The sequence below is a fragment of the Thunnus albacares genome, chromosome 5, assembly GCF_914725855.1.
Source record: "Thunnus albacares chromosome 5, fThuAlb1.1, whole genome shotgun sequence".
Taxonomy (NCBI): Eukaryota; Metazoa; Chordata; class Actinopteri; order Scombriformes; family Scombridae; genus Thunnus; species Thunnus albacares.
In genome coordinates this window covers 17,336,536-17,350,038 of record NC_058110.1, presented here as the reverse complement: position 1 = coordinate 17,350,038, position 13,503 = coordinate 17,336,536, and the positions used below count along the sequence as shown (strand labels likewise).

The window sequence follows — 13,503 nt, the reverse complement described above, 5'->3', positions numbered from 1 at the left end:
TCATGGTCTTATGGCATTATGACACATGGACAGAATATCTTCTGTGCCTGTTGTCCAATTACTGGGGCCAATGCTTTTTAATTGGAAACAAGTGTTTAAATTTCAAGATTACAAGGGTGTGAAGAACTGAGTCAACTTGCAGGCATAAAACCAATCCATAGTTGTTTGTCTTTAATCACAGTAGAAAAATGTTTGACAAGAATATTGTGCTTTTTATCATCCCTAATTGAGATACAGCTACATTGTATTGTGTTATTATTGTTACATCCAACACCAGGAGGACAAATGAATGCTTGCATCAAATGTATCGTTACTACCACAGCAAACCAATCATATCTATCATGTCATTATTACTCTGATCACTATTGTCCATTATAGTGTCACTTTGCATTGAAACTGCAAACAGCTTTGGTGAGGTGGAGTAAATAGGGCAGATCATGTGACCCGAATGACTAGAACGTTGCACTGAATGTGGCACTGGATCCATCTATAGACGTGTGACCAGGCCTCTGTGTACTGTCTGTGTGTATGTTTGCGTGCATGTCTCCCTGCATGTGGTAACTTAGCATTAGCTACACGGCTGCTCTCCGGGAGGGATGCCATGGTAATCCTCTGTTTGGCTCGTCATTCTGCCCCTCTGTCTCTCTCTCCCTCTCCCTGTGTCTTTTTCTTTTCTTTCTCACACCCTGCCTTCTTTCCCTTCTCCTCGCTGTTGCTCTGTGTCAGACCCTCCATCTGTTTTTTCTCTCAAAGGCTGTTGTCCTATCTGTTTATAATCTACAATAGATTGTATACAAGATTGTATACAATCTATTTAGACAGTAAAGTATTCATAGACTGTTTTTAATAGTCTCAGTAACTTCTGATTGATGTAGGCGGTAATGTCCTTATGCTACATAAACAAATAGCCAGTAAAAACCAGTTTTCTCCATTAGATTTAATTTGACCCAAAGCGTTTGCAGAGACAAAATTGGATATCACAGATTCAATATTGGTGCGCAAATCAGCTTAAGCCTACTGTCTTTTTTTTTTTTTTTCCTAAAATGCTTTACCAGCTCAGACTCCCTCATACTGCTGTGCCATGGCATTAATACAGTGTGGTGCGTCATGAAAAATGCTGTCTGGTGGCAAAACATTTTAAAGGACAGGTTCACAAATTAAATAAAATAAATGTCAGGTCACCATCTGAACGTTGTAAGACGTTTTTCTTGCTGTAATCATCCCTCGTGTTCATAATGTGCTTTTGACGTAAGTGATGGGGGACAAAATCCAAAGTCCTTGTTTTGTGCAAAATGCGTTCCAAAATTTATCTGAAGATAATTTGAGGCTTCAGCTGTCCAAATTAGTCAAATCAGGTGGATATCTTTCAAAGTTACAGCCTTTTTAGTACAAATGTCCCTCATTTTGTTACTATTATTCCACTGCAGATCAACAAGGAGTGTCCAGAAAAATACAAAGGAGGAATTTTGTACTAAAATGACTTAAACTTTGGAAGATATCCACTTGATTTGTCTAATTTGGATGGCTGAAGCTTCATATTAGCTTCAGATAAACTATTGCACAAATCTTTGCACAAAACAAGGACTATGGATTTTGTCCCCCATCACTTACATTGAATGCACATTAATAAAGAATCTTTTAATGGTCAGTATGCACAGGGGGAATGATTACAGCAAGAAAAACCTTTTTCAATGATCATGCAGGGACCAAGACTATTGTTTTAAGACAAACTTGAAAATCTGTATGCCTATCCTTTAATGATAACACTAATATTGAAGGTGACACAGGCTACCTTTACAAGCTGAGAAGAAATGAGACAGATCGTGAACTTAAATGGGACTGAACAGGAGATGTGGCAGCATGATATACCAAGCAGCAGCAGAACCCTACTGCTGATGTGCAGCTGATTCATTAGGTGTTGGGTGGAAAACCAGACAAGGTGATGGGGGCATGCCTGCTGCTTGTTCGTCCAACAGACAGAGCCTGATCTCAAGGATTAGTCAAGGCTCTTGTTTTGGAATTAGCTCCAAACCCAACACATGACTGCCTTTTCTCACAGAAAGCCAGCAGTCAAATCAGATGGCTTACCATAACACTGCTCTCTATTGTGGGGCCAAGAGTCAGAGGGATGCATTTGCTTCTCCCCTCCACAAGTCTGTCTCCCACCACATGTTGAATTCACACATCTAACAATGTCCCCCAGTACTTCTCAGAATAATAAGTCTGGTTGGCTGCAGTACGTAAAGACTTGGACAGTAGTCTGGTTCTAAACATTTATCAAATTTCAATATTTTCCTCCCACTGCAATGTCAATGCATGACAAAGAGTTTGCTAGTGTAATGTTTGCTGTTGTTACACCTACATTTGCTACAGTGCTCCTATTTGCTTTGTGGTTCGTAAAATGCATCCCATTCAGAGCCTCCCTCTCACATGACTGTTTCCATTTCATACCTCATTACAATACACAATAGACAAGACTTGACTGTGACATGTACTGTAGCCTTAGCTTTAACTAAGGCCGAGGCTATAACAATGTAATGTTGATCTTATACTTCATTATGAGAACATTAACTTCTAAAACTTGTGATGCATGTCCACTGCTTGATTAGTGACAAAATTAGCTTGTTTAAAAAGTAATTTCCATCAAGTAACAAGGCAGAGTGAGCATAAACCTTCTAGACCCTTCAACATGTTTCTTCTCAGCAAGGGGCTCCTTGCCTGATTTAAAACACTACACCTACAATACGGTGTCATTAATGCAGTCCCTAAACTTAATACTTCCCTTAAGTGTCATGAACAAATTCATATGAATTCAACGAATACATATAAAAAATTGATATAATTCAGGTTTATGTGGGAAATGTAGTTTCTAATATGACACCCTATTACAAAAAAAGAAGAAGCGCTGACAGCCCATGATTCCATTATTCATTAACAGTCCTAGAAAAGCCAGAGCCTCCACTTTCACTTTGTGCTGTCACTCAACTACAAGCGTTGCTCCTCCTTTTCACCCCGGTCTTCACTGAACTGCCGTCTCACAGTATGAATAGTAAGCAGACGACGTGCTGAGATTTTCAGATTTCAGGAGAAAGAACTCCTGGGACACATCTAATGCTATTCATTTCAAAATAAGCAACATTGGGTTTGTAGCTCTCCAAAGCACACTAATTGGAATTATTATTTGTTGATATAAAGTATTTCCATTTACCTCTAACGGCTGTGTACACGTTCTTGATTCTTTGAGTGCATTGTTTATTTTGGTTTTATTTATCTAGCAGCTAATTATGCCAGCCAATGCAGACTTTAATAATTATGGTAGACAAGAGAACAGTTCATCTTACCTGAAGTTCACACCAAGCCACCTCCACCCAAGTCTCTGTGTCCAGGCCTTTATACACAGTCTTGAAGGCTCCTCTGCCCAGTTCAATGTCAAACTTGAGGAACCTGCCTCCAGGAGAGGTAGCCACAGCCTTCATCTCCGCCTCCTCCTCCTGCTCGCGGTCCCTCTCCTTCCCCCTTTGGGTGGGTGTGGAGGAAGGAGCATCCTTGCCAGGATCCTGGCTGGAGCTGGGGCAGGATGGGTCATGGCCCAGGGCAGCACACGATGAAGCAGCCCCTTGCTGCTGGGCACTGCTGGTGAAGACTGAGTCAAAGGAGCGCAGCTCCAGGTGGGGTGCACTGTGTGGCGCCTCCGGGGCCACCTCCACCTCATCGTCCTCCTCACAAATCTCCACACTCTTCCTGAAGAAGCGCTTCTCCCTCCTCAGACGTTTCTGGCCAGTTTCAACTGGAAAAGTGGGTGTGGAGAGGGAAATGGGTCTGGCTGGGGTCTCCGAACCCTCCTGGCTGGCTTCTCCTCCTCCTCCTCCTCCTCCTTGCATTCCTCCATCCTCTCCTCCTGTTGCTTGCCTCTCCTGAGTCTGGGAGGAGGGGAAGTCTGAGGGGGTGCTGTGCGTCCTCTCCCTCTGTGTGTCGGCCCTGCCCTCCCGCTCCGTGTCCTCCTCCCTCTGTCCATCAGGTTTCTCCGAGGAGTCCTCGGTGCCTGTGGGCTCTCCTGGGTCAGTAGCCATGGGGAATGGCCTTTCCCACTCCTCCTAGACCTCCTCCTCCTCCTCCAAACCTTTGCTCCTCCGTCAGTCCCCGTCTCTCTCTCTTTCTGTGGTCACTCACTAACTCTTTCTAGTCCACCAGACTTTTCTTCCAGTGCTGCAGGTGACTGAAGGCCGTCTTTGGTCAAATCGGTAACCCTCTCCTACTTTCCTGTTCTCTCTGCCTACGTTTCTTTGATGCTTTACAATGGCACAAGAGGGTGAGACCACAGCTGTTGGAGAATAGTTTCTGTCCTCACTTTCCTTCTCACCATCTCCTACGTTTTCTTCAGAACCCACTTAGGTACATCACTAATCAAAGTAAACCACACGTCTTCCAGCTCTTATAAACACACACTAAACCGGGAGTCTTTTCAAGTCTGTTGGGAAAGCTGCAGTCTTTTTCTTTCGAACTGCTGTGTGAATATCTTCAAGTAAACCCTGCAAGACAAAAACAAAACAAAACATTGCATTAATATTCAGACAGTCAGAGGAGAGAGTTATATATGTTGTTGCCATAGTTAAGGAATGCGAGTGGGAGACTTATTTGTGTTTTAGAGATACAGCTGAATAGGAAAGTCAGAGGGTCCTCTATACAATAGAAATAACCTCACAGAAAAATCCTCACAGCACCTTTGCAAAGCAGTAGACTGTCAGAATACCCTAGTCAATAAAAAAATAAGTCTAAATTGGATAGGAATGGATATGAAATGCTAAATTATTCCTCTAAGAAGAAGAGTTATAACTGATTCAATAGCATTTTCTTGTAAGGCCAAAAACTGCTGGTTTTTGATACTGTATTTCCCTTGAAAATGTGAAGTGTTGAATGCCTATAAAACTTCTGCTAATGCATTTAAGCTATCACGGCACTTGATAGCAAAACGTTGAAAACATTAAAGAAAGCCTAATGTTGAGTAGATTTTGAAGATCTCCATAATTGGTACTTCAAAAGATAGAAATGTCCATTAACGGTCTTTTTCCACAGCCGCTTGCCAAAGTGACCTTACGCAATTAATTTGACAATGTTAATTCAAACTGAGCAGTGAACTCTGGCAGCCCAACTAGTGCCCGTATATGGCAAAAATATCCCAAAACTTATATAAAGGAGCAACCATTTAATCAGATTAATCTGCCAAACAAAAGGTTCATCTTTGTTATGGGCTAAACTTTGACATTTAAATCCATGAATATCCAGTGAGCCTGGTCAAGAATTACACACAGCTTCCTCAGTCATCAAGTGCATGTTTATCAGCGTCTCGTGACTAAGTTGTGCTCAATGGCCCCATTAGTCAACAGAAAGCTGCAGTTAGGAGTATGTGATCCAAACCATTAAATATGGATGATGAACTATAGGCCAGTTCAGTGTGAATAATTCATACACCAAGGGATTGTCAAACTGTACTGGAGTGACTGCCACACATCTGCAACAAAGGGCTCATAAATACACACAACTAAAATTATGATTATCATTAGCACAGGCATTTGCCGACAGTATTACGCGTTGCATATCCAGTCAACCATTCAGGCAGTGTGATAATGGGCAGTTTTAAATTGGCCCTCAATATTGTCCCCTTCCAAACTGAATGCAGCAGGTTTCCTCTGACATGGCAGTCTCCCTGCAACACTGTAACTCACTCACTGTTTGTGTTCGTTCATTAGCGTGTGTGTATATACGTGTGTGAGTGTGTGTGTACACTAGTGGGCATCTTTCCGATGTCATCTTTCTCTTAACTTCTCCTCTATCACTCTCCATCTATCCCTAGGTATTATATCTCCTCTGCCTTCTGACAGCCGATGATCTCTCGGTGGCTGCATCACAGCCATTTCATTACACACCAGCCAGACGGAAGTTACTTTAGAGCCAATATCAGAGACTGGGTTGAGCTACCGATTATAGATGCAATAAAGCCCAAAGTCACTATTTATGATTAAGCAGCTGAATTTACAGGAAGAGAGTGTGCTAATGCATACCAACAACAAAAGCTGCACTGAAGGAATGTGGCTGTCCTGGGAGTGTAATGGTGCAGTAAATGGAAAGTAAAAAGTGCAGTCCAGGGCAGGGTATTAACTCACTTTGCATATTGGTTTACAACTCAACACATATTACTTTACAACTGAACACGTGGGACTCTCGAGGGTCACTGTCATTGGGCACCCCTGTCTCGGGTTGCAGCACTCTTTGGTATGAAGGTATCCACCAGGACCACACATACAGTCTATCTCAGCCCCTGAAACGTGTTCTTCACCGCCAGACGGGCTCAGTCAAAGTCACAGCAGTGAGTCTAGATTTTTTTCTTCGATTTTAATGAGCAAAGCCCACCGTGACCACTGGGGGCTCATCTAGTGGCTCACTGGAGCTATAATCTCTTTTATAAGGCGGTCATTAACACTTACATCAAGCCTGTTGTCTCTCCAGGCTCAAAGCAAAGGGGTCTGACTATGCAATGCTAGTAGCTGTCAGTCAAATTAAAAGGACAATAGGCTGATATTAGACCAACTGCTAGGGGCTCCCCATCAACAAGAATGTATTCCAGTTCAGCAACATTCCCAAGACGCACATACATGCTCTGATAAACCGGAGTTAGCTTTAAAGGTGCAGCGTGTAGAATCTAGTGGCATTTAGCAGAATGGGCTTGGCAGAAATAGACTATAGTATTCATAAATATGTTTTAAATGGTGTATAATAACATGAAAATAACAATGAGCCCTTTATATCTACAGAGGGAGCAGGTCCTCTTCAACAGAGCCTGCCATGTTGCACCGCCATGTGTACAGTAGCCCAGAATGGACAAACCAAACACTGGTTCTAGAGAGGGCCTTTCGTGTTTTTTTCGTGGTGTGTGAGGGGGAGGGGAGCCACTAAATGTTAGACACTGGTCCTTTAAGCAAGTGGCTTCCTAATACACACTGCAGTGCATACCTAATGACAGAATGCAACAAATGTAATTATGAAATCACTGCCACGTGTGGGTGATATGGATATAATCTTTTATCAAAGGACTGTGACAGTGATGTACGGTTTATTGTATGCAGTCATTTTCCAGAAAGTCTATTGAGAAGCCATTTATAGATAAAATAACTAGACGGGAGTATCTGTTTGGAGCTAGTCCAGTGAATTAAATACCTGGCAAATGCACCTACTTCATCATCATTATATAAAGTTCTGTTATCCAATTATTGACCGGAGCAGTCCTGTCTCTATGTCCATGATGGCGTGAGAAATTAAAGTGATAACTACCTTGTTAGAAACCCGATAGCAAAATCTCTATTACAGTATATTGTCACATTGCTCAACACTACTGCAACAATACATGTGTCAGTGAAAAATTCCCATTACAATATCCAAATTACAAATTGCCTGTTTGTGTCAAACCAACAATCCAAAACCCGACAATATTCAATTAAAAATAAAAATTAAGAAAAACATAGAAAAACAGCAATTCCTCACACTTGTCTGACGAATGATTTGACGATCAATTCAATTATCAATTATACATTTTTTGTTTTAATTTTCTTTGAACTACTCATTTCAGCACTACAGTGAACCTATATGATAGAGACTATGTACTGTGACACAAACAACTGTTTTAAGACTTCATGCACAATGACCACAACTAAAAGAAAATGAACCCAGAGGGAATACACTGTAGCATAAAGTGAGTCTAAAAAGGTAAAGGCTAACAGGACGTGGGGGACATAAAGGGGGAAAAAAAAACAGGCGATAAAGAGAGGGAAGTTTCCCTTTAAACAGGAGCTTATTCGCCCATGTCCCCAGGGCAAGGAGTTCCCATGAAAGCCACATACCGGACAGAGTTATCACAGTACATCAAACACGTTCAACCCCATCACTGTCTCTCACACCCGCCCAGTCTCCCTTCTAGACACACACACACACACACACACACACACACACACACATACATACACAAATACAGATATCAGACACACACCAGTGGGCTAGAAAAAACTTTGTGTTTCACTTTCTTTCTCTCTCTCTGTCCCTCTCACACCGGTTCTATCGTTTATACACAGACAAACACACACACGCACACACACATCAAAAGCAGACCCTCTCTCGCACCCAAACCCCATGTGCCCTTTCAATGAAAGAATGCTGAAAGGAATTTCCTGACACCAGCCAAATGACCAAGCAACTGCCCATGTGGGCAACTGTGGTAAACCAAAGTTGAAGATAACAAAACCAACGCCGCAGCTGAAATGATGACATCTCGCTTTGGCAGCAAAATGACTCCAGCATGTAAGCGTACGTCAAGTTAACATGTCAGTGTCGTCGTCTGACTCTTTCAGTGCTGGAGTACATGAGAACTGAACATCTGACATGCTGCACTCTGCCTGCCCTCCAGGCTTCTGTGGGGCTCTTAGATGGGGAGAACACCTGCAGCTGCCTAATCATTTCTGAAATGCGCAGCCAAAATCATTGTGACACCTTTGCTTCATGACTGCCAAAGATGTGATTTCTATTCTATTCTCAAAAGCCGCTGAAGAGCACACTTTGTTTTCGCAGGAACCTTTTTTGTTGCCCGTGCTCAAAGTTTGGAGACGAGGAAAGAGAAGCCCCATGTACAGTAGCTCACACTCTCCTGCACAAAGACAAACAAAAGTGCACACACAGACGTCTCACGTTTTCTATAACTTTAAACAACAAATACATTGGGGCTATCTGCCTCCTGCACCTTTTTCATCGCTTACTTCATGGGGATACACACATTAATCCCCTGGAACCAAACTGCCGCTGGAAAATTAGGCAGGCAGACAAAGGAAGAGCCAGGGGGACTGTGTGTGTGCGGGGACGTGTAGATGAAAAGAGTGAATAAAAAGTGGCGAGGGGGACAGGAAGGGATTGTAGTTGGTGGGAGCAAGCGGACAGCCGAGTTTCAAACAGGGAGAGGGAAGGAGAGATGGAGCGAGGGGGGCCGGCTAGTAGAAGGGGTGGGAAAAATGTGTGTGTGAAAGAGAACAAGAGAGAGATAAAGAGAGGGGGGTGGCACAGACAAAAAAGAGGGCTGGGGAGGGGAGGGGGGGATTTTGCCTGATAAAATATGTGCCAATGTTTGTGTGAATGAAAGCAGTGACTATAGCTAAATTTCTGCCTGAACAAAAGCAGCTACAGTTGTGCGTGGAGAGGAGAGGAGAGGAGAGGAGAGGAGAGAAGAGGAGAGGAGAGGAGAGGAGAGGAGAGGAGAGGAGAGGAGGAGAGGAGAAGAGGAGAGGAGAGGATGAGGAATGCTTTTAGTGGTTGGAAAAGGTTGAAAACATGAGGTGATTACATTAGCATAGGAATAGTTTCCGTTGGTATGTCCAGTGTCACTGTGAGACTGTGAGAGGGCCCAGGGAGGGCAGGTTGAGGAAGGACTGTTTTGTTGTAAACCTGTTAATTTGCTCAAGCTACACTCTGACTACAAGCCAAAATAAACAGTCTTAAGTTGAGCTCAAATGCTTAATAGATTAGTCAAAAAACAGAAAAATTAATCAACTATTTTAATAATTGATTCAGTCCTTTCTTTCATCAAAAAGGCCAAATATTCCCAGCTCCTCCATTCTAGGGATTTTCTACTTTTCTTTGTCTTATGCAATAGTTGAAGGTATATGTTTTGGTTGTGGGCTGTATTTATAAATATTAAAATATTTTAAATTAGAATAGGATAAAACAATCAATTTGGCAATAAAATATAACAAAGTATATAAAAGTAGCACTAAAGAATAAATTAAAAAGGAAAAACTATAATATATATGAAAGGAATATACAGTATACATATATACATTCAGTCTATATATTAAAGTTTTTACATATGCAAAATAAATGTAATATGCAAGTTATGATGCAAAAAACCTGTAGTAGTAGTGAGAGGACAGGTAGTGCAAATATAATGTGCATAAGAAGACCAAAAATAACATGATATACATAATATATTTAAATTAAATTTTTACAGATGAGGTGCAATGTAAAGAAGAGGAAGATCAATTTTTTTTCATTATTCTCTGAAGTTTTATGGACCAGAATAATTCATCAAGAAAATAATTGGCAGATTAATCAATAATGAAAATATTAATTAGTTGCAGGCCTGGTTTTAAGTTCACAGACAGTGATTTCCTCTTACAATCTTTAATTTCAAGTTTAGTTTTTCAGAAAAGTAAGATTTTTGCTGACTGCGTATTCCCAGGTATACTTCCGATTATGATAGTGTATTATCAGCATGTATGTTGAACAGTCACTCTTTAAACATGGCGCCTCCATCAATTGCCAATAGTTTGCATATTATTCCTTCATAGATTATTGGACTAAGTGAGTTTTGTTATATAAGGAACTTAGGAATGAGTGGAAAGGTTCAGCTGGAGACTGGGAACTGAGAAAAAAAAAAGAATAATAGAACACCCTTTAGTTTGTTATCCTGTCATGTAGATCAAACCAAATTCAAACCAACACCTGCCTTTAACAACACTTGAATACAAATCTATCCAACCTTTTCCCAAATTCAGCGTCAGTCCCACAGATTTAAAAGGAAGATGGAGGCTGAGTGACGTGGCGAGACGGGGCAGAGGTAGCAAAAGGTCTGAGAGCTGCTGGACACAATTCAAGTGGGCCCAATGTCAAGTAGGAACTATTCTGAAGATCACAGGTCCACATCTGAACTCTGCAGCTCAGTGCTTGACCTGACTGGCAGGTAAAAACAAAGGCTGTGTTTGTTCAGTGAGGCCATGTCTAACAGGCCGGACTTCTGTCACACAGTCACATCGGGGCACATTACTGTAAGTGGCAGGTGTAAACCTTCAAAGAGCTGACTTAGTGCTGCTGAGAGGCTCAGACAGTGATTGTGTGAATTGAACTCACTGCTCAGGTCTTAATGAACAGATCTTAAAAATCACCACCATTCATCCAAATCCAGCTCAGCAATTTAAGAGCAGTGAATATGTATCAGAACAAGAAAAGATAATAAAATTAAGACTGTCCTGACTACTTCTCCTACTCCATGACTGCACAAGTGAGTCTTGCATCCAGGCAGAAATCGGACAAAAAATATCAAATGCCGACCACTAGAATCAGACACACAATGATTGTTCTCTTCCCATTAGGGAAACTCAAGGCTGCAAAACACAACAAGGACTTTTGTCCAATCCAGGTCAAGCATGGGAGAGTGGAGTGTAGGTAGCACACACAGCGTACTGTTCACTGAGAGAGAAAGAAAGAGGGAGACACAGAGAATATGTGTTATCTAACCCCCTTTTTTGTTCTCCTTTATTCCCCTCTGTGAGCACAACCATCTCATACCAAAATAATTCCTCTGATCCAGGTGAGAGAAAGGCTCCTTAATCAGCCAATGATGAATCAGGATTACATGCTACTAAAGTGGCTTAATACTCCTGGAGCTCATATCAATAACTGAGCTCCTATTATACTCTTGTAAAAGGTTTCTAAACGTTTATGGACGATGGAGTTCTCAGAGATCAGCAAAATGTTGATTTTAGTAGTTTAGCAGCTGTCAGACTTTTTTTTTTAGGAGAGGAAGCATCCTGCCTAATGTTTTGAGTACACCACTATCTCTCAGTCCCAGTGGGACTATCAGATGCAATGTTTTGATATAAGCCTATAAAATATCAATATCTCGCATACATATTGTGCAAATTGCTTAAAGCAAAAACCCCTTTGGTGTGACTAGTAGTGCAGTACTGACTGGCTCTGAAGCAAAATGCAATTAATGTATGTTATTTATAGGCTACAGCATATACAACACAGTGATGCCTGGATGTGCAGGCACCATGAAGTGCAGCTATTGGCTAGCTGGGAGCTCAGCTGACTTTAGAAACGCCGTGCAAGCGCTGAAAGACACAAAGTACAATCACCATACAGCACGAGAGCATAGTGAGCGAGACGACTGACACCGTCACAAATCAAAATCCCCCCCAAATCTGCTGGCCTTTAGTGTCCTGAGCAAAAGCAAATCATTCAAACGATGGGCTAAACGGTGGGTGTCTGAGGGCCTTCCATTGAGTCTGCCCGCAGGTCTGCACTTGACTCAAGCGTTTTTACACAGCATAATGTATTTCAGAATATTAAGCAGCAATAGGAGAGCATAAATACCTAATAAGCAATCTCGTGGTGTATAAACAGACTGGATAAAATATTTTTTCATAGGATGCCACCATAATACCACAAAAATTAGTACTGTTTGCAGTGTAATTGGGGTATAAATCAACAAACATCACTCACCCAAATGTAACATCGTATCTCGTCGGTCCAGCGATATCTTTACAAAACAAAAACAAGCTGCTCAGCCCCGATAGCTAGCAAACTCACTGATGTCTGGTTTTAATATTCCTATAGCTATTTACAAACGTTATTACACGAGATTTACACTGGGCTTTTCGCCTAAAAAATTATTTGAAACCCACTGAAAAAATTAAATTTACAAAAGAAAAAGCTTTAGAAAAATTCGCGGGTCCGTTTTGTTTTTCTCTTTACATTTTATGCGCTTGCTGCGGTAATGACGGCTTGAAAATCCCCAGCGGAGTCGTCGAGCCTCGGTCTGCGTGAGAGACAGCCAGCGAGCACTTGGTGTACGTGTTCCAGTTCAGACGATGCTTTCGGTTGGTTTACAGATTCCCCCACTCGCTGCTCGGTTTGTCGGCTCCAAGTTGTGCGACTGGCCATTCATGTGTGTCCGAATAATATCGGTAACTTATGTACATAATTTACAACGCACGACTCCAGCGGCCTTCAGCAGGTTCTCGTGGGTACTGAGCGCGCTCTGCCTGCCCGTTGTCACTTGCCACAGGGCTCATCATCCTCCTGAGGACGAATAAACCTGACAGTTATCTTCCTCCGCCATTAGAGGGCGGCAGTGCTGCACCAACGGCTCGTTATGTGACTTTAATGCTGCATTCAAGTGCTCCTCGTAAGCTTTCGGGGCAGCAGCCGTTAACCCGAATGACCACTCAACCGTTATACTATTATTGACAATAACGAGTAGCACCTTTTATAGTAAGTGTGAATTTACTTCATTTATAAGGAAGAACGTGAGAAATTTATCCCATCTTAAATTATGATTGTGACAGTAGGAAAATATGGGAACAAGCATTTAAAATGACACTAACTATCTTAATAAATTTCAGGTAATACAAATTTTTATCTCTATAATTGACTCATGGTGTCTTTGCCTCTCCCTTTAGCCGTATAACCCATAATACATAGGAAGACTTTACTCTTTTGTAAATATACAGCTAAAAACACGATTATTCTAACTACACGTGAAGGCCCCATGACAGATTTCAATGAAATTGCTCGTATTTGTCATTACGTTACAGTCTGTGATCCAACCTGATTCAACGCTGTCACTGAATTTATTATCAAACCAGACATTTTCTACATTCAGACTGTGTCGGTTGCTCCTGCCACAGC

General features: G+C 41.7%; 1 protein-coding gene across 9 annotated transcripts in view; it reads right to left on the bottom strand.

The window, feature by feature from the left end:
- The window catches only part of si:dkey-151g10.3 (serine/threonine-protein kinase WNK3), a 39,943-nt gene extending 26,970 nt beyond the window's left edge, over positions 1–12,973 (bottom strand). For 2 of the 9 annotated variants that reach the window (XM_044350971.1, XM_044350970.1), the window contains exons 1-2: positions 12,316–12,972; positions 3,342–4,529 (exon numbers count right to left, since the gene is read on the bottom strand). In XM_044350971.1, coding sequence (XP_044206906.1) covers positions 3,342–4,070 — 729 coding nt within the window. In that variant the 5' untranslated portion in view covers positions 4,071–4,529; positions 12,316–12,972. Of the gene's footprint in view, positions 1–3,341; positions 4,530–12,315 lie in introns of all 9 variants that reach the window. The other 7 variants (XM_044350965.1, XM_044350966.1, XM_044350968.1 and 4 more) reach the window with 5 other exon arrangements.
- Between the last annotated feature and the right edge of the window lie 530 nt (positions 12,974–13,503).